The sequence below is a fragment of the Seriola lalandi genome, unplaced genomic scaffold (genome assembly GCF_002814215.2).
Source record: "Seriola lalandi dorsalis isolate HSWRI2012SDOR001 ecotype SW California unplaced genomic scaffold, Sedor1 jcf7180002054971, whole genome shotgun sequence".
NCBI classification, from domain to species: Eukaryota; Metazoa; Chordata; class Actinopteri; order Carangiformes; family Carangidae; genus Seriola; species Seriola lalandi.
In genome coordinates this window covers 1,613,257-1,635,912 of record NW_019525522.1, presented here as the reverse complement: position 1 = coordinate 1,635,912, position 22,656 = coordinate 1,613,257, and the positions used below count along the sequence as shown (strand labels likewise).

The 22,656-nt window shown below is 41.6% G+C and overlaps 1 protein-coding gene across 2 annotated transcripts in view; it reads left to right on the top strand.

Moving 5' to 3' along the window:
* Window positions 1–22,656, top strand: part of tenm1 (teneurin transmembrane protein 1) — a 165,828-nt gene that overhangs the window by 51,058 nt on the left and 92,114 nt on the right. The window contains exons 4-5 of one of the 2 annotated variants that reach the window (XM_023395930.2): window positions 1,623–1,866; window positions 8,241–8,479. In XM_023395930.2, the coding sequence (XP_023251698.1) occupies window positions 1,623–1,866; window positions 8,241–8,479 (483 nt within the window). Of the gene's footprint in view, window positions 1–1,622; window positions 1,867–8,240; window positions 8,480–16,015; window positions 16,649–22,656 lie in introns of those variants that run through there. The other variant, XM_087170991.1, reaches the window with a different exon arrangement.

Genomic DNA, 22,656 nt, shown 5'->3' with positions numbered 1-22,656 from the left:
AAAAACTAGTCATTTGTTCAAAGAGCATTTTAGTGATACGTGTTGGAGATATCTGCACACGCAAGACAAGCAGAGGAGGCGTTGCCATAACTGCTACTGTAACCATGTTCAAAATGCCATTCCAGCTGGACAGATGGCATCATGGAAGTATTACTGAGGAAATGTTTATAGACCATTTACAGAGCTGCTTCGCCACAGCATTCCTGCAACACTACTACAATATATATCTTGTAAATGTGAAATCACAACAACTTAGAGTCATAAAACCTGATGTGCTATGTGGTCTGTCAACGAACTTTGTACTCATTGGTGGATATCACATAGCATATTGGTTGACATGTTGGTGCGAAAACGCAACAATAATTTGGCATGAAGAGATCAAAGTAGCAATATAATGTCAGTGCATGTGCAGAGATTTAGTGTTATGGAAATGTTTGCGATAAAACGATCCATAACTGTTCCCCTGCAATATTTGGAAAAGATGTTGCCTCAATTTTCAACATAATGGCAGCTGAAGCGCAGATTCCGGGAACATGCAGGTTTTTATACCGGCAATAGAAACTGTAGGAAACAGGAAGAAGATTATTTAATTCTTTACTTCTCTCAGTTCATCTCTGGCAAGAATCATAAAATCTGTTCTCCCATGTTGTCTGTTTAATACTTAACACTTGAATAGAGAAGATTGTGGTAATCTCCCAGGTGGGCTACATATCCTCATACTAAATTATTGCTGACATTTTGGCAGCAAATATAGTTGAGGGCCAATTGTGTCTGTCTCACAGATTCTGGCGTCCTGACTCCCTTACAACGGGTCCAAGGCTAATGTTACATTCATTGTCAATACAGCTGGACAGAGTTGGTCTTTTGGGATGTGGGATTTGCCGTGCTCGTACAACCATGCTGCAGCCATATGGCACGAGCTGTCCCCCCCTAAACACAGATAACTAATGTCCCGACATGCTTGATATACACATGGAAATACATGCAAACCATCTTCTTCTGCAACCGCGGATGCACGCACACACATTAAACAAACATATGCGCACACTTTGCATTTGGCAAAACTGTAATTAGTCCGCGCTCGGTTTTAGAGGACAGATTGAAAAGCGGGAGAAAGTAGCAGGAGGGAAGAGACGAGGAGCGGCTGAGTTATAGTGAAAGAGAATGATAAATGATGGATTGAGAGAGCTCCAGCTAGACCCTGAGGTTACCAATGTGAGGGAGTTACAGCTGGCTAGCTCATTCCGTCGAGCTACAGATCTCATAATAAACATCACATGGGTAGTTTGGGCTGGCGGGTGCAGATTAAGCCAGAGCTGTTAGCTCTTTAAAGACTGCTCAATGTTGCAGGCAGCCAAGAACCTATTTATAGGGCAGCTGGAAGTGTATCAAAGCAGGTAGGAAGGGAAGGCTTTGGACAGGGACAGTTTTCAAGCTGATTTATGCCCCTCAATCAATGTAATAACAATAAACTGTCAACTAACATGCCACTTTTATTTGTAATTTATGGTACTGCGCTCCTAATAAACCTTTGTTTATTTCTCCCCTGTCCCTTCCTCCCTCCTCCCTCCTCCTCCTCCTTCTTCTCCTCCTCCTCCGCTTTGCCCTGTCCCTCTGCGCAGAGCTGCCCAGCAGTCCAGGTGGTCAGTTCACGTTTCGCCCACTGCCCCCGCCTCCCCCGCCGCCCCACGCCTGCACTTGTGCTCGCCCGGCGCCCTACACTCAAGTCAGCCTGCAGAGGAAGACCATGCCCACGCGGTGCCAGGCCAGTCAGGGCGGCCAGGGGGCAGACACCAGCTCGAGCACAGACCAGGCACAGCTTCACAACAGCTGGGTGCTCAACAGCAACATTCCCCTAGAGACCAGGTAAGAGAATGCAACAAATGGAAAGGTCCCTCTTAAAGGTTATTTTCAGCATGGTGTTTTTTTTGTTTTTTTTTTGTTGTTTTTTTTTTTTGTTTTACTGTTTTTTTAACAAGTGAAAAAAAGAAAAAAGAATTTGGAACAAATGGACGGCTTAGTTCCAAAATGCTTTCAGTCCAGAACGGCAGATATGTCATTTTGCACTGAAACCCTTGAAATGAAAATACCTTGCAGGCAAACATAATGTCACTTGATTAAAGATATTTCTCTAATCCCACAAATGAGGATCATTAGATTAAAGGGGATTCTTTCATCAGGAGTTGGTAGACTTGAACAATTTCTTCAGAGTGGAATGATTAAGAATAAATGTTGGATGAAAAAATTTTGTTAGGATGGACATGTTTTGCACGTGTAGTGAGCAGGAAGTGGAACACCATGCAGGCCTCTGGGGTATTATTACAGGACTCTGCACACCATCAAAGTCATGAGGAACTTCTCAGGTTTTCTTGGGCTCTTTTCATTTTCTTACCCCCCACTGCAGAGACATTTAGCAGGGGATCTGTATCTGAGTTTATACTACCCAAAAATAAAAGTAAAATTCCATATCCAGAAGGAATCCTCTTTTTCAGGAACACATTGTGATTCCATTTTCAATTGTAGTACCCAAGAAAACATTTCCTCCAAATGCCCAGAGACGAACCGCTGGAATTTTGTCCCATCAAACAGAATTAGGCATGTGCTTGCTGCATAAGTAATAATTGATCAGAGAATTATTTAGGAGATCCTCATTTGTGGGGCTGCTTTCGAGAAGAAGCAGCAAGGTGCAAAAGAATATGTTTGCATGTTTAATGAGAGCTCGGTGCGGCAGCTGAATTCTGGTATTATGAGTGTGGATAAGATTGGCAGGCTGCCACGCCAGAAGAAGAGGTTTTAATAAGTTATGCATTAGGCCATAATTAGATCTTACCTCATTTAAAGGAAAGGAAGAATAAAATTAGATTCAGTGACAATTTAAATTAATCATTGGCAAGACATGTGTATCAATGTGAAAGACTTGTCAGAAGTGCATTGTAATTACATTACTTATCTATGTGTGTGTGTGCTTTAAATGAAGATCCACCATAAACAAAAATATACGTTTTTGTCATTTTTTTTTTCTTCGAATTGTTCAAACAATATTTGCTGAACATAAAGAACTCTCTCCCAAAGAGAGATGTGATTATAAAACACAATTTCCGCAGTGGCTCTGTATATTGGATGGTGGCTTTTTGTAGTAATACATTTTTGCATTTGGGACTTTATAGTCAAATAAGTTTAATTTGATAGTGCACTATTAGTTCTGAACCATAAAATGTAATCATATTCATAGTCAATAGAATAGTGTCCCTTCATAACATAATTCAGATATTATTGGCTCTTTCCTATTTGGCTTTTGAGGTGGAGGTGGGGGGGGGGCAAACAAAAAGTCTTCACTGCGTAACTATTTTGGGTTGGATTTAATATTCAAGCACCCTCCTCTCTTGCTCTTCTCTTCCATATTATCAGATTAACTAATATTATAATGATTTTAGATTTTCCTACTCTTACCCTGATGCTGCTATCAGCTCAATCTGAGGCGTGAGATTAAAGATTTATCAAGTATTTACAAACTTGATGCGGGGGCTCATGCCAACAGAATTATAAGTAATGCCATGACCTTATTCAAGATGGCAAAATAAAATGGATGATATCTCTTGTTGTCAAGTACACTTCCATTTTCCTTGATGCGTATTTGATGAATCTGTATTGAAATGTATTGACGTTGCGTCAGCTGAGATTAAGATTGTTTGAAGTGTGCATAGATTTCCTATTCAGCTGCATATCCGTTATGTTTCTGGAGAGGGCAGCTTGTGTAAGTGGAAGGATGCAGATATGGATATTCGATATATCTAACTGGATCTCACACTGGGTGTGTTAAGAGGCATAACAAATGTTGGGACTGTAATAAATTGACTGGTGCCCTGCCTTCTCCTCTTCCTCTTATCGCTAACAGATGAGACTACTTGAATCATACACTGTGCAGCTACACGCTGAAAGCAACTCCTAAACAGTCATACCATAAATCTGTATGTACCTGTGCACGAAGGTCTCCACACACACGAGCACGCACACACACATACACAGTCATTCACACATATCCAGGTAGAGACAGCCCCTGGGCCGTAGACTCCGACCTCCTGCGGAGCGGGAACTCTCATTTTCTTCCTGTCTCCGGGGAAATCTGCCCTCTGATATGAATTCGGAGCTTCCTGGGCGTCGCCCCTGGATATTGTCTGGCAAGATCAAAGGCAGGGAGCCAGGAAGAACAGTGAAGAATTTTTAAAAGCGCCACACAAGAAGAATAGAGTTGCACAAGCGTTGACAAATGCAATTTCTTCAGCTGGATTCTGATCCCTTCTGCTATAACGCACCTTCAGCAGAGCAATAAAAGCATCACTGTGGACTCGACCTGTGTACTGGCCTCAAAAATGTGAAAATGCTCACCTGTATTTGACATCCTTTTGTGTATGCTGGTCTTGTACAGGCATCTCTGAGACAAGCTATGTATCTTCATGTGTGTATGTGTGTGTGTGTGTGTGTGTGTCTGTGTGTGTGTGTGTGGTTGTCCTAAGTTTATCTCTGGCCTTTCAGAGTTGAACTACCATTGACCCTTAGGTGTGTGCTTGCTCCATGTGCAGCCTCCTGTGTCCCCCATCTGACTCACAGCCTTCAGCAGACGCTGGATGGGTGGATGGAGAGAGGAGGGGGGACAGACAGAGAGGGATGGATGTCATCTGTCTCAGCCACGGGGCCGCGTTTTAGACACACACGAAAAGAGAGAAACACAGAAACAGAGTAAAGATGACTGTCAAAATCCAAAGAGAGGGAATTTAAGTGAAGAAGGAAATGAAAACAGATTTTAAAAAAAGACATGTCAGTAACAAACACTATCCATCATATTGCAAATTAAGTAAATAAATGAGTCTGAAACAAGCAAAATTTTAAATAAAAAATCCCGGTGAGTGGCGTGAGATTTTCTTTCTGCACTGAAACTGTTCCTTTTGTCCTATTTTTGTCTGTTTTCATTTTGTCTAAATTAATTGATTTTATTTTTGTTCATTTTTGTATTTCTGATTACAAATTCCCTTTTGAATTGCCTCTATGTTTGAAAAGTCCTATAGAAATAAGATAACAGCTAATAATTTCTCAAATCTCCCATGCAAATCATCTTGTTTCACACATTTTCCTGTAATTTGCATGACACAAATGCTATGATCAGCTTCATTCTGTCATGCATCATGATACTCAAACTCATTTCCAGCAAAAAAAAAATCTTGAAACTCTCAAACCATTTGTAGAATTTTTGCTCCTGCTTTTAACCACAATCTGTCTTCAAGGCAGAACATGAGATAAAATGACTTCAGAAGATGGATGTGTTTTTGCCGTGCATGAGGGCAAATGGACGAAGTGTAAGGCGGGTGCAGTCTGGTGTCCAGCGACACTGTCAGTCTGCTGTCTGGCCCCACTTTAATGGCCTGTCCTCTGAGGGTCCTTCAGAGACCGCGATCCTACCAGCAGCCTGTGACCTCACACCTGCCGCTGCACGGACAGAATAGCACTCTGGCAAGCTGCACGTCTGCCCCGACATATCACACTCACAGCCGGTATTAACCCCCGGAGAGCACACAGTAACCTAGGGCAATCATTGCTGTCAGAGAATTCCAGCAGCTTCAAGATATTTTTTTGTTATGGAAAATACAAACACACACACACACACACACACACACACACACACACACACACACACTGAAGGGAAAAAACAATGAGTCATACCTGTTCTTCGCTTCTGATGTTTTCTCCAGCATACCCATGCTTTGTTTCCCTACACCAGCAGCCTTTGTTCATTTTTTGATGGAAGTCAGTGTGGCCAGAACGCGCTGGATCTGCTTATAATTGCCTGCCCAGATCCACTTTCCCAAATTGCATAATTTCCTAGCCCCGATATTTCTGCTTCCTCAAATGACACCCTCCAACCCTTGCCCTCCATTATCCAAACACAATATAGATGAAATGCTACCTAGATTAATTGCCCTTCAGTTTAGGTTCCTATCATCATCTGCCATCTAACGCGCTCTTTTTAATAATGAAAATGAACCTCATCTTCGTTTAACTAATACAGTCATATAACTTAAGTAGTCGCTTTGATGAGTTAAAAAAGGAATAGGTAAGTCATTGATCCTTGGCTGCCAGGGCTTTTTCATTCTCCTTCATATGAGTGCAGCTCTGCATTACAGTAGCTGCTCATAGTGTTGCACCAGACAGACACTGTGCCGTTTTTTTTTTGTCAAATTTGGGCTTCCTCTCTGATGAAGGGCTTAGGCTGGATATGAGATTATGGTTTAATATTGCATGACTGTATCAGCTGTAGTGTGTTGTGGATATATTCTAGAGCAGTTTGTAGCGAGCATTTTGAGGCTGTTTTCTATTGTTTAACTGGTTATAGTGTGCTAAATGTGAATAGTGTCTGTGCTTTACATTTGTCACATACTGCTCACCCCACTGAATTTATGGTGGAACAGAATATAAATTGCAAGTGGAATCATGGTGCTTAGGGACTTCCTTAAACTACCTTTCTTCCTTGATTAGCATTCTGGCTTAATCTTTGATGATGCATTACTTGCAAGTTAGAGAGAGCACTTAAATTAAAAGCACACAAATGTGGCCAAACATGTGGTATATTAAGGCTTTAACTGAATTACATACTTCTAGACAAGTGGGCCTTAGTAGGACTTTCATGCAGTTGCAAGGTGGAACAGTCTGTCATGTGTGTGATACCTGAATCCTGAGCCAGCCTGTAAGCATCATTTAAAAAATAGCAGGAAAAGGGGGTCTCTTCTAAAATCTCCCACCTTGGGGGCCATTTAAATGAGTTTCAGTCAGGCATACTTTAGAGTGAGACTGAATTCCACCGAGTGCAGATTTGCATAAATAGAATCAGAATAAGATACCAGATACCTGAGAAAAGATGATGTCTGTGCTGTGCAAAGCTAATTGAACCACTATCCTAGATAGGCCTGCATAGTAACTGTGATTGTTTCCATCTTCACACCATAATCTACTTTAGAGAGACACAAGAAGTGGTCCCAGATGGCAAGTAGTTTGTGGGACACAATGCGAAAACGGCTTCCTGCTCCTAAGATAAAAACAGCCATTAATTGACCGTCCTCTATACAGCTCCCGAGAACAGCGATCGTCCAATCATAGCTTTTCAACCGTAAACAGGCAGGTCTGACGAGTTTAGGATTTCTCCTCATTACAAGCAGCACAAGCAAAGTTCAGGGGGCTGTAGTGAAAGTGATGGTGTGTTTAAATAGTTCAGAGCACGGTGTCATTTTTTCATTACCTTTCCTAAACCTAAAACACAAGCCCAAACCTGTCTTTATCTGCTTTAACGTGAGCTGCGACTGTTAGCATGTATGGCTACCTAGCTTACAATAACCAAGCGTTTCTCCCAAGGCCAAGGAGTACAGTACACCATTAACTACATGATTGTGAGGTTACAGGTTCACCACAGCTCACTGCTCAGTATGTCAGAGTTTAGGGTAATTAGCAGCTCTGTATCTCTCTGCATTTAATTTAAGGAAGTTTGCACTCCAGCAACCCCTGTCAGTGTTACTTGAGATACTGTAAATTTTGCCAAGCACACTGTTTAATCCTCATCTTTACTGCTTTTCCCCTTTTAATGTCAAAAGTGAAAACGTACATTAGCCTAGAAGTAAGCTAAACAGCTGACTTCTCCAAACAGGAAGGAAATAAGAGTTTTATATTTTTCCTTTTACTTGGTAGAACTAATTAGCTCAACACTACAAGAGAATGCAACATTCTTCTTTATTTCTACACCTTCTATTCGATTAATTGAGGGGTGAGGATGCCACATTTAGCCATTAGCCGCAGTCTTTGAGTACTATATTGTGAACAGTATGTAGCCTCAGAACGCTTTTTATAAGTCTCCTTTTGAACCAAGTCAACTGTAAGCATTAAAAAATCGGCCAGAGACAGTGTTTTAAGCAAACTCCTGAAGCTAACGACGGCTTAATTGGCTTGCTAGTTAGAGGTGATCAACTCTGCCAGTGACGGTTGTCATTACAGCCGACAAAATCAACGGTTGCCAGTTAGAAATCAGAAGCCTGCTTTTGTCTGCCTCTGTGGCAAATCAAGTTCTCTTTGTTTCAAATGTTACTAACAATTTCCACCATTATCACTGTAATCTGCATTGTGCCGCGCGGATGACAGGTGTAGCATGGGGCTCAGCAGGTTAGATTGATTTTTTTTTCTGTGTGTGTGTGTTTGTCCCACAGACACTTCCTGTTCAAGCAAGGCTCTGGTTCTTCAGCTCTACTGTCAGGGGCAGGGCAGGGTTACCCCCTGACCTCTGGGACAGTGTACTCCCCTCCACCGCGGCCCCTCCCTCGCAGCAGCGTGACCAGACCACTGTTTACCTTCAACAAGCCTCACCGCTGCTGCAACTGGAAGTGCACGGCCCTGTCCGCGTCCCTCCTCACCCTCACCCTGGCCCTGCTGCTCACATACGTCATCGGTGAGTTACAGAGCACATCAGCCAACAGTGCAGGGTTGTCATGTGTGACAGCTCAAGAAGTTTCTGCTTTGTTTGTTCAGATTTTATTCAAGGAATGAACATTTTCAAAACAGATTGCTAGAGGAGCAAGGAAATTGGGAAGCTTGTCAAGAGACTGCCTAATTAATTCAAAACGGAATCAATAAAGAATACACAAACAAAGTCTAACAGCAATTTTTATACACATGCAGAATGTTGCAGGCATCAAGGGGTGAAAAAAAAACTAACCAAAAAAAAAGAAAAGAAAAGAAAAAAAAGAAGAAGGAAATCAATAGGGATAAAATCAGGACTGCTGAAAATTTTACACCCTTACTTTAAAGGAGTGGGCTTTAAAAGCAGCAGGTAATGTTTTTCAAATGTGACCCTCTGTGGGGTATTCGAAAATTTAAATTAGCTGTTCTAGACCAAAGCACAGCAACTGGTAATTATTCTGTGATGACACACACATCCAAAAAGTGCTACTAACTCATGCATTGTTTTTTCTCTCTCTCTCTCTCACTCACACACACACACACACACACACACACACACACACACACACTCACACACACACACACATTGAGAGCTACACAAGCTCATACATTCACCTTATTACTCTTCTGCCACTTTGTTCTTATTATATTAATCCGGCCTGCTTTGTCTTGGTTTATGACTTCATTGTGCTTTTTTTTATGTTTACATTTTATATTTGTTTATCTTGTTTTTTTTTAATAATTTATTTAATTTTTAATTTGTTTAAAGGTGAGGCCTTATTACTTACTCTCTTTTTATTTTGTTTTTATCACACCTCTACGAATTTCAACAGTGATTATTTATAAATTGCTTTGGTTTTGTCTTCTTCTTTTGCAAATAAACATAAGCTAAACTAAAGCTGATAAACGTCTACAACACCAAAGTTCAGAGGGAAATATTGCACTTTATTGTACTTATTCCTATGTGACAGCTTCAGTTGCCAGGGTTTTATATATATAGCACATAGAATGAATACGATGCACTGTTACAGATTAAACTGCCCAGCTGTATATGGAGTAGTTCATTACACTTGCAGAGGTGTTTTTCTTTCATTAGGAGTTCTTTTACTTTTCACACTTTTAAATCTGTCTTGCTAATAATACTTAAATACTTTTACTTAAGTGACATTTTCACTGCAGGATTTTACTTGTAATGGAGTATTTTATATTGCAGCATTGCTTGAGTAAGCACCATATTTCTGAGCCACTCATGAATGCAGATGAACTCCAGCTTTTATGACTGATACTAACTTAGAAATAATTTGGATCTTTAAAATCGAGAAAGTTTCGGGAGTTGTCCTGCAGTCCGGAAGATCATCAACGCAGTTTGTCAAAGTCAAATAGTAAATTTATTCATCGATCCCCTCCAATTGCACCAATTCCCTGTTCATCCTCAACCTTGGCCCGGCCCTCCACCCCAGCGCATCGTCTCCCCTCCACCGCCCCTAGTGCAGATAACCCAACCCTCCACCCAGCCAGTTCATTTCCCTCCTGTGGTGGTGCTCAAGGTCACGCCGGAGCAAGCGGGGGTTCGCATTAATCACACACACACACACACCCACGCATACATCCACGAACACACACACGTCAAAGACAGACGTCTCACACTCACACACACACACACACACACACACACACACACACACACACACACACACACACACACACACATGCACACGCACTGGCGAATCCATGCAGATTAATCCCTAGGCTGAACCATGCTATTCCATTAATGTCCCAGCCCCGGTAATTAGTGCATTAGTGAGGAGTGTGAGTGATGACTTGGAGACGACATCACCTTTTAATTGGTGTCATGCTCCACTCCTGCTTGGTAATGATTGATCTTCATGTTGACATTACCATGGCAACTGCACCAAGATGTATGGGATGTAAGCATAGATGATATGTTCGCCTGTAAATCAAAGATATTCAAATAGCAAGATTAAAGTGGTCATGGACTTAATGTCTTTGTCTGGGGGGAGAGGTTGAGACACAGGCCACCAGATGATTAGGTTCTCTCATTACATAATGATTCAGTAATTTTAATGAATTAATTAAAAGCCACTGACAGGAGGAGAGACAAAAAAAAAACCCCACTCCCTTGCTTTTTCATCTTCATCAAATAAAAGCCATGCTGACTTTTTCTGTACGTATTGATTTTGAGTCCGCCTCTCATTAAATCAGGTTCTTATTGAAGATTCATTCTTATTATCATAAATAATGCAATACAAAACAAAATTAATTTATTCCTTTTTCAAAATATGATAATGAATTTTACTTTATTCCAGATATAATCAGCTCCTATTTATTATTCTATTCTACTTTGGTAGGCGGTTGTTATATTGTACATATTTTTATTATTTTATACACATTGAAAATGTTCCTCAGTAAGGAAAACAATTTTTTTTTTATTTTCTTTTATTCATGTGTAACCACATGCTGACTTAAAACAGAAACTATTTTGACAGTTTACTAATCATTTAAGCCAGTTTTCAAATTTTCAAACATTGTGCCAGTGTCTGTGAGGATTTGATTTTCTTTGTTATAATATCTCCAGCTTTTGGAGTTCTGGTTATACACACAAAAAAAACTATTTGATTTCATTATGTAGGGAAAATTAGCTCAATTTGGGGAAATATGGCATTAATCTGAATTATCATGCAGAACCATTTTAATTATTCAACTAGCGATATAATTTCAGCGTCAGCACAATAAAACTAATAACTGTTTCCCTTGGTGATCAGTCAGGAGTGTCAATCATGCACAAAATAAGAAAGAAGAAAGAAATAACTTGATAGAACAAGAAACACAGGAGTCGGATACGTAAAGTGACTGAAAGTAAGTTACAGAAAACTATACTTAAAAACATTTATTACTACACATTGCTTACAAAGACTGACACAACAACGGCACGACAAACTACACACACAGTGATGCTACAGTGAAGGAGTAGATTAAAGGAAATATGCAGCAGGGGAATAAACAAAAATAGTGCAAACTTTTACTGGTAAAAGCAGAAACTTAAGAATCAAGTTTGGATAGAGAAGCCAGTTTTAACTTTTGGATTCACCCGGGCAGCAGAGAAGAAGCTATGCTGGTTGCGTGTCTGTGTAACTGCTGACTGAGCGTGGCGGCGGCCGGAGTGGGGAAGAAGGTGTGGAGGTGAAGATTCTGTTGAAGTTGAGATTAGCGGACAGAGAATCAAGAGAGACGCCTGGACAATCTGTGGGCAGCTCGCTCACACTCAAGTAACCATAATCACAAATGAATAAAGATCTGCCGCTCTGATGCTCATTTCTAATAGTTATGGAAATATTAATACGTGTAATAGATAAACAACCTGCAGAATTCAACTATAAATGACAGCATATCTCTAAAAGTAATAAAATCATGGCACATAATTACATGTTTTCTTGAAAGAGTCTCTGGAGTAGAGGAGAGGCCATCAGAAGAAGGGGGGCTTTGAGATATCTGGGGGGGGGTGTGTAGCTGTGAAGAGGTTATGTGTTCAACATTCGAGTGTGGCAGTTCTATCCTCTCCCTGTCAATCCAAAACTCATGTCGGAGTCCATTTCTTTTTTTTCTTTGATCTCATCTTGATATTTATTCTGTATGTGTTTTCATGAAACGCATGACCGACATTTCTAGAGGTTACCCAACGGTCAAAGCAGGGCAGCAGCCCCTGGTGCTGGAGGGGCCTGTGAAATGTCCAGTGTGGTTCCCCTCGACCATTAGTAGCTGCTTGTTAATCCGGTCTTATCTCTGCTTCCTCCAAAAACGTCTTTGATTGTCGTTGGATGTAAACACCAGGCCCGATTTGGTACCAAGTCCGAGCTGCAATTGGCCTCACAACTAATTTACAGCTGTGGGAAAGGTCCTAGGCCTTGGCTTTCAAAGGGGGGCGGGTGAATCTTTGGGGTTTGCCTGGACTGCATCACACCTCAGGGATGGCAGGTCTTGTGTTCTGCTCAAAGATATCCCACAGGCTAAAGAAACTGTAATGGCTGCTTCTTTTTTTTTTTTTTTTACAATTTTCTGCCATTTTATAGACTAAATGTTAATGGGTTATAAAAAGACAATTTCTAGATAGATTAGCAGATAATGAAAACAGACCTACATCCAAGTTGTTGCATCAATTGTCCTAACACGTCATTATACTGCATCACTGGTAAATATAGTGTGTATTGTCTGTCGGTTTCATACCGCAGATACTGCTGACTGAATCAAGACGTTTGCAACATTTAAAAAAAAAATATGACATATTCCTTTACAGTCGTGCCAAGCTGGAGCCAAACATTTCAGAATGTTGGAGACGCCCCCTCCCCTTGGTGAAAATCATCTTAACGCAGCTGTTACATTTGGCTGAATCTTCATCTTTTCTCGTGATGCTCAGCCAAACTTTGCACTGCTTGCCGCAGTCTTCCACGGTTCAGCATGTAACAGAGCTGGTAACTGATCTCAAAATGCTAAGTTGAGGCACAGGGTGACCAGTGTTGCAACAGTGAGCTCTTCGAACACTTGATATAGCTCTTCATAATTCACTAAACACATCTGACACTGATGATTTGGAGCAAATCCTCTGTTATTGACCGTTTGGAAGCAGCTCGTAGTACTCACCTCAAATTACTGCCAGTCCTGAACGCTCTTTGTTCAAGTTATGGGACTTGTTTATTAATTTGGGGAAAAATAACCCAGCGAATAATGAGGCAATAATATTATGTCTCAAATTAAGGTTTCCAATTAGCACAACAATGGGACGATGCATGATTGCAGAGATAATGCTGCGCCTAAATGATTGCAGCGGATGCCCCCTGTTGTGATTAGCTAAGACAGTCCTCCTCTCTTTCTTTACTGCCCTCTCTCGCCTCCTCCCATACCCCCTGGTGTTGCAGGGGCTGTGAATAGCTTTGTTAATTTGTTTATCTCCCAACGTACCCCTCCCTCCTGCAGTCGTAGCTTGTTATTAAGCACAACACGGCCATCAGATATGAGGAGCAGGCATTATGATAGCAAACGGGGCATTTAAGGAGAGATAGAGGACAGATTAAGATTGCATCTGTAATCTTAAAGAATATTGCTGCTGACAACACTGCAAGTAACCCATTTTCTATTTTAAACCTCATTTAAGTTCTGCCTCCGTAAAACCCACCGACTATTGCTCTATCATGCTGTCAAAAAAAAAAAGCTAATTAGGGTATTTTCTGCATTAATGAATGTCTTGCTGTTTTAAACAGTTACAATTCTCAGTTGCTGAATTGAATATGAGAAGAGGGTGGGATGTGTCAGTTATGAAAGATAATCATCTCTATGGCAACAGGGAGAAGCTTCTGATGCAAGTGAAATGAGCAAGTCAGCAGCACCCTGCAATCAAATAATCACCTCCAAATCACATTTCAGTCACTTGTACACACACAGAGACACAGACAGTGCACATTTTAAGCCAAGACCTTTTTTATAGCTCTGTTGTGCGGTACGTGAGGCTTCAGGGGCCCTGGTGGTTCCATAAAGAGCCAAATGACTCGTTAGCGGCTTTAAGTTCATTACTTTCACGCTTTTTCTTTCAGTAAATCTACTTTCACAGTTTGATGGCAATTCAAAGCATCTGCTTTAAAGGATAGCCATTAATCATGGGGGTCAAGCTCTGTTCAGTCTCCAACTGAACTCGAGTGGAAAAAAAAAAGTGCTTCTGTGTCTTTATTAGCGCTAGAATTAACAATTACTTCAATTATCAATAGATCAGCAGATTGTTTTCTCTTTTTGGTCTCCCGTGGCCCTAAAGTGATGCCTTCAAATGTCTTGTTTTTCCAAACATAGAAGAATATTAGACAAAACAACACACCCATTTTGGAAGCTTGAACCAGCAAATATTTAGCAATTTTACTTGAAGAATTACACAAGCGATTGATCAGTTATCAATAGAGTTGTATTTATTTTGTGTCAACTCATTAATCAATTAATATACTTAATTGCTTCACCTCGAATGTTTATGCATGTGTAGCCTACAGCGGGGCCAAAATGATTTGTTAATTAACTGAAGTTGTAACAAAATTAATTGACAACAATTCTGATCAACTAATCAAGTGAGTAATTTATCAAGCAAAAATTTGGAATTTTCTGCTTTCAGATGCTAATTTCAGATCAGTGTCTCTTTTATATCCCTGAACAACTTTGAGTTGTGGACTGTTGGTTAGGCAAAACAAGCAATTTGAAGATGTCACCTTGGGATTTATTAATCACAAAAAAAAAAATCTACAGAGCAATCAGTCAATTATTAGAATAATGCTCATGTTGCAACCCTAGTTAGCTTATTTAATTCAAGCCGCTTGAATTAAATAAGAGTTCTTTCAGTAAGTCGCTCCCTCTTGATCTGGATTTCTCCTCTAAATGTCCTAGCAGGCTCTGTCTGTCTGAAAGCGCCGAGCTGATCACAGTTTATCATGAATTAAGTGCTTGTGTTTATTCTGTGTTGTTGACCAGCCCGGCAACCAAGTCGAAAAATTACAACTGGGAGCTGAGGGGCCACATCATGCATACCATATATTACACCAAGAGGACCTTCACATTGAACAACAATATGTCATAAGTCATGAATGTTTAGTGCTGGTGTTCAGACTGCAAGGATCTGTGGAGAGCTTGGAGCATCAATATTGGCTTGTTTGTTGTTGGGGTTTTTTTTTGTTTTTTTTAGACCCCCGTATGCTGGAGGAAAGGAACAGGAAGGCTGAACCAATTACACAAGGAACACATTAAGCCTTGTCTAATTCAGGGCTCGTAGACAATGAACTACAACATGCAGACAGAAAGGAAAAAACTGAACAGCTGAAGCGAAATGCAGCAACAAGTGTAGCATCATTCAGCAATTAATATCAAATAGTCTAAAGACTGCTGTTGCATCATTTTCATGAGAGTAAAAATGTGTGACCACAGACGGTGCAGACGTAACACTCTTGGAAACGTAACCATTTTTCACTCCTTCAGCTGCTGCTATCACATCCTGACAGTAACAGAGGAGGTTAGGCTGGAAACACTGTTGTTCCCATGTTCCCATGCCTGCTGTCACTGTTGCTGTGCTGATGTGAGCCAAGCAGAGAGCACCTATTGGCTATTGACAGTGATGAATTATAAATCATGGCATTCATCATTAACCAAGTTGTAAGGATGGGGGGAAAAAATGAATGATAAGATTTAACATGTTAAATTTTTTAAAAGACTTGAAAAGTGTAAGCAAAGTAATTTAAAATTTGTGCAAATCTCAGTGGATGCAGTAGAGTAACAGCAGTGAACGCTTCTCTTTATAACAATGAACTGCCCCAAAATTGCAGCTGAAGCTCTATGTGTAATAGTTTTGTTTGCTCTAAAGTGTACAAGTAATTCGTGTATTAAATAAATAATATCACTTCAAATATAAATAGTTAACAGGGTGACTTAAGCTGAAAAAGCACCGCTGCTGCAGCACCTTATGTGATGTGCATCATTTGCTGCTTACCTATAGAAACTGGCAGTGCAGAGCGCCATCAGGACCGTACACAGGTCGGGACAGCGGAACTTAAATTTGAGTGTGGAGTGGACACCCGCTACTTGAACTTGATTCTCATCTGTAAAGGCGATCTTCAGAGCTATGGCTTCCCACGCAATTGCCATCGTCTTTGTGGGTCGTATAGCTCTTTACATTTCTCAACCTGAACAAGTAATGTCCCCTCGTCCATTGTACACACCTTAAAGACAGCGACAGAGACAGGGAGCGGTAATGATAGGGAAGTCAAGCTGCTACGGGAGCCGGGAAGCACAAAACAGCTTTTTCCCTGTGGAAAAAATTTCGTTTCTCAGGGGGAGCGAGCGTGGATGAACGAGTATCACAGGGTGGCACGCCACGTCTAGCCTCCGCCGGTGGGGCTGGGGGCGGTTGTACGGCTGTTTTAACACACCGTTGAGCGGCGTGTGTGACCTTTAGAAGCCATACCACCCCAACCCCCCAACAAAAAACAAAAACAACAACAACAAAAAAAAAAAAAAAACCAGAAAAGAAAAGAAAAGAAAAGAAAGGAAAAAAATGGCTGCCCTGTTTCTCCCTGGATCATCTTCATAGGATGGAAATGATTTCGTCCTCCGCTGCAACAAGGTTTGGCTTGATCAAACTAACCGTGCGTACTTTCGGTTTCGGTTAGCCTTCATTAAAATTAAAGTTAGCAGGGAACAACAGGAGAGAAAGAAAAGGAGCAAGAACCATGTTTCCGTCAGAGGAAAGGCGGGTTGCTTGCTACATTTTATCATATTTAAGTCTGCTTTATGATAGTTAACAGTCTTATGTGTTTTGTTGAGTGTGTAAATCTCTTTTGTTCTGTTTTTATAGGCAGAATAGTGGAAAAACAAAATAAACAATTAGCTTTTAATTAATTGTAATGAATAGCTAAGAAAGCACTAGAAGTTTTAGACTACAGTGTTGGTGATGGAGGGGAACCACTGTGACCCAGTGCTTGGTGGTTCATCACAGTGGCTCCCACAAATGCAGCTCATTTATGTTTCAGACATATACCGGTCGGTTGATTGAACCAGGCTTGTCTTGCATAACCAGCAGCTGTTATATGAGCTGGAAAGCTGCAGCTGATGAAAGTATAGCTGGAGAAAGTAGCTGATGCCTGCTCAAAAAGTTGCTACATTTGTTGCTAAGGCTCGTTATTGATACAAAAGTGCTAAAGGGCTCTGGAAAGTTGCCAAATCGAGTGACAAAGTTGTGAACACTGAAGGCGAGAGGAGTGTGGAGTTGAGGGCAGATGTAGGCTGAGCAGTATAGACTTTTAGAAAAAGTGTATATTAAGTATATATTAAAAATGGTACGTCCACTTTAGAGTAAATGTAAGATGTGAAAAAAACTTACCATACCATTACTAACCCATTACCAGAATTATTCAACAAGCGCTATAAGGGAATTGTCTTGTACATAGACACTATGCATCCTGTATCTGATTGAGTTGTTTTTCTTGTTGACAACACTGTTGGAAAAAAAAAAGAAAAAAAAAAGAAAGAAAGATTCAAAGTAATGTCACAGCAACCAGCCTCCTTATTTAGGTGAACAGACAATGGTATTTCGAGCCAGCACAACCTCCGGTGGACATATTGGACTGAGGTGCATGATGGAACTTTTGTCAGGCATAAGAGAAGATGACCTACATTGGTCTCAGGCTAGTAATAATCCATCCTTCTTCAGCATCACTGCTCCAGGCTCTCATCACTAGCAAACACAGCAAATCTGAACAAAGAAACTTTCTTTGGTACAGAGCTGAGAAAACATGAAAAATACTGTTACCAGTGAGGTACAGCTTTAGCTGAGGCCGATCCCTCCTACCAACACCCAATCAGGACTGATAATTATAAGTATTACGAACATTACAGCTTGATTTGGTGAAAGCCATTTAATCTGAATACTATTGAAAATATTTAACTTGTCATGAAACACATCAGTTATAAAGGCAAAAATGTGAAAAACACTAGTATGTCTCCAATTCAGTTACTGTGTGCAAAGTGATTAAGGAAATACCTCAACAAAAAGACAGGAGCGAAAAATTCCTGGGCCTAAAATTCCAATGTACCAATGGGAAGGACAAAGAGGCAAGGATATTGAACAAATCTACGTGGAAGCAAAGACATGCCCAAAATAAAAAAGATAGTCCAAGTTCAAATTGGAAATAAAGCTCAAATATGCTGATTCAGTCTGCTGAAGATCTGCTGCTTTTATTCACCCTGAACTGTGCCCCATATGCAATCAGACAGCACAATCTGCAGGCCATTGCACAGCATATTGTACTGCTCTTTGAGGTAGTTGCACTGAGTGGGATAAAAATGCTCTAAAACGTTTTGAACACTGAGTCACATCAGTTCCCAAAGCTATAGGTAGGTGGTATAGAGCACAAAGTGCAGACAAATTGAGGAATACAAAGAGCCAGCCCTGGGTAGTGATGAATATGGGTGTCTATGATGATGCTGTGTGGATTGCAGTGCATTCATTAGTGGATTTTTACATTGTATAGTTATAATAGCCTCAGTAGAGTGAGGAGTCAGAGGAGTGGGGATTGCAGTCTGTTCTGATAGCAGGTGGTGGGCAGGAGGCCAGAGACTGTGTACAGGTGAAGTCATAGGGTCGGCTGAGTCCGGTGACGGCTGTCTGGATGAAGCCGTTGAAGCGCTCAGTCGGCCGGCTCCTAATGAAATGTTACCTTCTCCCAAAGGGAAGTTTTTGAACAGGTGGTCGCCTGATTGTCTGGGATCAGCTGTGATCGTCTTCGTTGTGCTGCTCTGTCAAGGAGGGCAACCGGCAACCAATTATCTACTCAGCAATGCTGAGTGGGGTAAGAATGGCCGCTACAACTTGTTTCCAGTCGGGCCTGGGAACCAGAACCCTTTTCTATTAGCGGTGTTCTTGCTCAGCACAGTTCAGCTGGACACAAAAACACTGTCACACACCGTGACTCAATCACAGTAGAGCAAGGCTGCCGTGTTCTGCGTCGTTTATTCGCTTTAATGTCTTTGTCTCAACAGATGTTTTTAATCTGTTGCATAATTGTAGCTCATACTGAGAGGGTTTTCACATTTAAGTCATTATGTGTGTCTCAATTTGTGCGTATGTCTGTGTTTAAGGCTGTGTGTGTATGTATGTGTATGTTAAGGGCTCATTATTTTTTCAAAACAAAAAGAAAATCAGCTGATCTATTGATGTTTATTGCAGCTATTACATTTATTATATTTTTCAAAGTCAGTAATAAAAATATACGGGTTTTATTTTTAAAAATTCCCATTTGTATTCTGTCTTTTAACCATTTATTGTTTAATTACTTTTTTTTTTTTTTTTTGGTTTACAAACTTAGAATGACTCTGGCTCTCAACAAGCAGCACATTTGGGTTTTTCTCATGATTTTTCTCTACACTTTCTATTTATAGGAGCATTTTCTGGGCTTGTTTACTGTAAACTCTGGTGTTGAGGGCCTTGGAGCATGGGAAAAGAAATTCAAGGTGAAAATCGGTTGAAAATGCTCTGCTCCTTCACAAAATCTTAGTATTATTTCTGGTGCAAATCGGCAAAGAAAATGAGCCCCACATATTCTTGTATCTGAGTCCAAATGTGTGTGGATGTGTATGTGAAGATGCATGCCTGACTTGCGATCGAGTGTGTGTATAAGTGTGTATGTGTGTGTGTGTGTGCTCCTCACCCCAGCTTCTTTTCAGCCAGCTGCTTCATGCCTCATTGGGGTCTGTATTGATTGGTCCAGTTTCTCTTTGTTTTCAGTCCTCTATTTTGGTCATCTAATGCAACTCAAAGAAACCCGCTGGCCTTTGCTAAAACTGCCCTAACAGCTACAGAAGCCTTTGGTAAAATTGCTTTAAATGGCGAGACAGTCTCAAGTCAGAAAGCTCTGAATGGTGAGAGAGCCCTTTGGTAAAATGTCTTCAGAAGGTCAGAGAGGCTGCAATAGAATAGCCTCAATAGCTCCAATATTTCACCGGGCAAGAACATGCTCACACACATGCACACGGGCACACACTGTAACTCACACGTGCGCCGTTTTTTCTTTCCCATTCTCTCTATGACACTCGCATACACACACACACACACACACGTACGCGGTCACGCACCCATGCACCAACACACACAAGCACGCAGGGATTGAGCTGTATGTGACTGTGAGCGGCAGTTGTGAGTCGCTGTTTGTCTGCAGTGTTTTAGCTCTCAGTGGTGGTAGATGGTGGCTGCCGGAGGGGACTCTAACATGGCGCCGATCCCCTGCTCATTTAACACTATTCTGTCTGTTGTAACATGACTCAGCTTTCAGAGAGGGGCCAGATCCGCAAGACGGTGAGTGGGAGATAGACAGAGAGAGTGGGGGACTCTGACAGAGAGAGAGGGGGCGTGATTAGAAATGAAAGAACAACAGAGAAATGCGTGAAGCAGAAAGCTGTGATCTGTTGGACTTGGTGTACCGACGCTACCGTGACTAACTAGATGACAGTGACGGCGAGTTTTACTGGTAAATAAACACCAGGATATACAGCAAATCTCATCATTCAAGACATGGGAAGTGTGTCACCACCTCCGCTCTTCCTTTATCCCTCTTTCCGTCATTTTATCCCTTTATCCGAACAGGACTTCCCATCCCAGTTTAGCAAGGTCACACCAATGATGAGTCCCGAGGTTTATACCAGTCAAGAAATTGCTGCTACACTGCTGCTCACACACACACACACACACACACAAATTTGGAGACGAGCAAATGTCAGCAGACACACACTCATGCATGCAAACATACACACTTAAACAGTCATGACAGTGGTATTAGTAGCTTTCAAGGGGCTGGTGGAGAAGAGAAAGAAAAACACTTTAGCACCTCTTGTCTGTCAGAGTGGAGCAAGGGCCGACAGGCAAAAAGGCAGGAGGGCAGGGGGACCCTCAGGCTCTCAGTCTCTACTCTAACGTTGACTAAGACACAGATTTGTTTTATTGGCTCTGAAGTCCCTCTCCTTCACTCTCCTTCACACTTGTTTTCCCCATTTGTCTCTCCTTCTCTCTTACTCCCCTCTCTCCCTCTCCCTCCGTCTTTTATCTCCCTCTGCCCTTCTCTCTCGCTCTGCCTTTCTTTCTCCCATCCCTCAGAAGTTTTGGCTTAGCTAGAGGCTGACACAGCCATGCAGAACTCGGATGAGCAATTGCTTTTACTGTACATGCTAAACTACACACTAAATCGAATGACTGATGCTCTTGAAAGTGTTTGCTGCCGGGCAAAGCCAGCTGTAGTCTTTGGTTGTCAGATGGAATATAGTTGGCGGTTAGCTATGTGTATGAGAGAAAAGAACTTGGCAATCAGGCCTGGGTGTGTTTCCGCTTGTGCGAGAGTATTGATAAATCATTTTTAACTGACTGCGGTGCTACCTTGGCTGTAATGGTTATCGATAAGACAGTATATTCACAGTCAGTCTCATCCATTGTGTCCAGCAACCCAGCTCAGGACTGATACAGATGCATTAAACAGGAGTGCATGCACACACACACACACACACACACACACACACACACACACACACACACACACACACACACACACACGATCACAATTTTCTTTCTCTATCTCCTTCTCTTTCTCCCACCACAAGTGTGAAATCTAATCATCACTGGAGCCCACAATCATTTCTATCTAATCTGGAGACACACACATGCCTGACAACAACAATAGTAACAACGGCAGCAGCAACTGCAAGCCAGCATTATCTCTACGTCTTCCAGCTCAAATAGCCTGCTTTTAAAACCTGGCTGTCTGGGAAGACTGGTGGAGAGACTTTAGTGGTTCAGACTTGCCATTTATTACAGTCACAATAAAGATATGCCATCCATACAGCCAGGCATTCCAGCTGTTAATGTGCAACAGCTGTAGGGGAGCAGTTGTTATCTCAGCAGCCTTTCGTAACTTTATTCACAAATTTCCACCAGCTTCTGTTCTCTTATTTTTCTCCACGGTAGTTTAAGTAAACCTGAAAAAGCCACATCAAGTGCCTCTTTCTCTTACTACTGAACTGTCTCAGTCTCTGACTGCAGCCAGCGCTGTTCTCTTCAGCCTGCCACATCCTCCGCGCACATCTCGGCGGGGTAGCTGACAGCGAGGGTACAGTACAGAATCCCCTCACAGCAGTGCTGTCCTATTACCTCTGGCAGTCATCTCACTGTCACACTGATCAATGGTTCATGTGTGCGAGGGCCTCGGCCTGTTAGCTCGCTGCACTGCTGCTCGCTGTCGCCACTGTGCTGCTGCTGCCGCCGCCACTCGCGTTATAATGACTGGACTCACTCGGAGTCTCTCTCTCTCTCTCTCTAACGTGTGGCGGTTATGTTCGTTTTTGTGTGAGAGAGCAAGGGAGAAAGATGGACACTGGGAGAGAGATGGATAGACAGAGACGGGGGAACAGAGAGTGAGAGTGAAGGTTCATGCTGAGCACATGCTGCTTGTATAACTGACTGCATGCTGCGTTCAAGTGTGTCTGTGTGAGTGTGTATGTATGTTATGTGGCCACACATACCATGAAAAATTTATTAAATCCTGTAAGCAGTAGAGTTAAGAAGTGTGTGTGTGTGTGTGTGTGGGGGGGGGG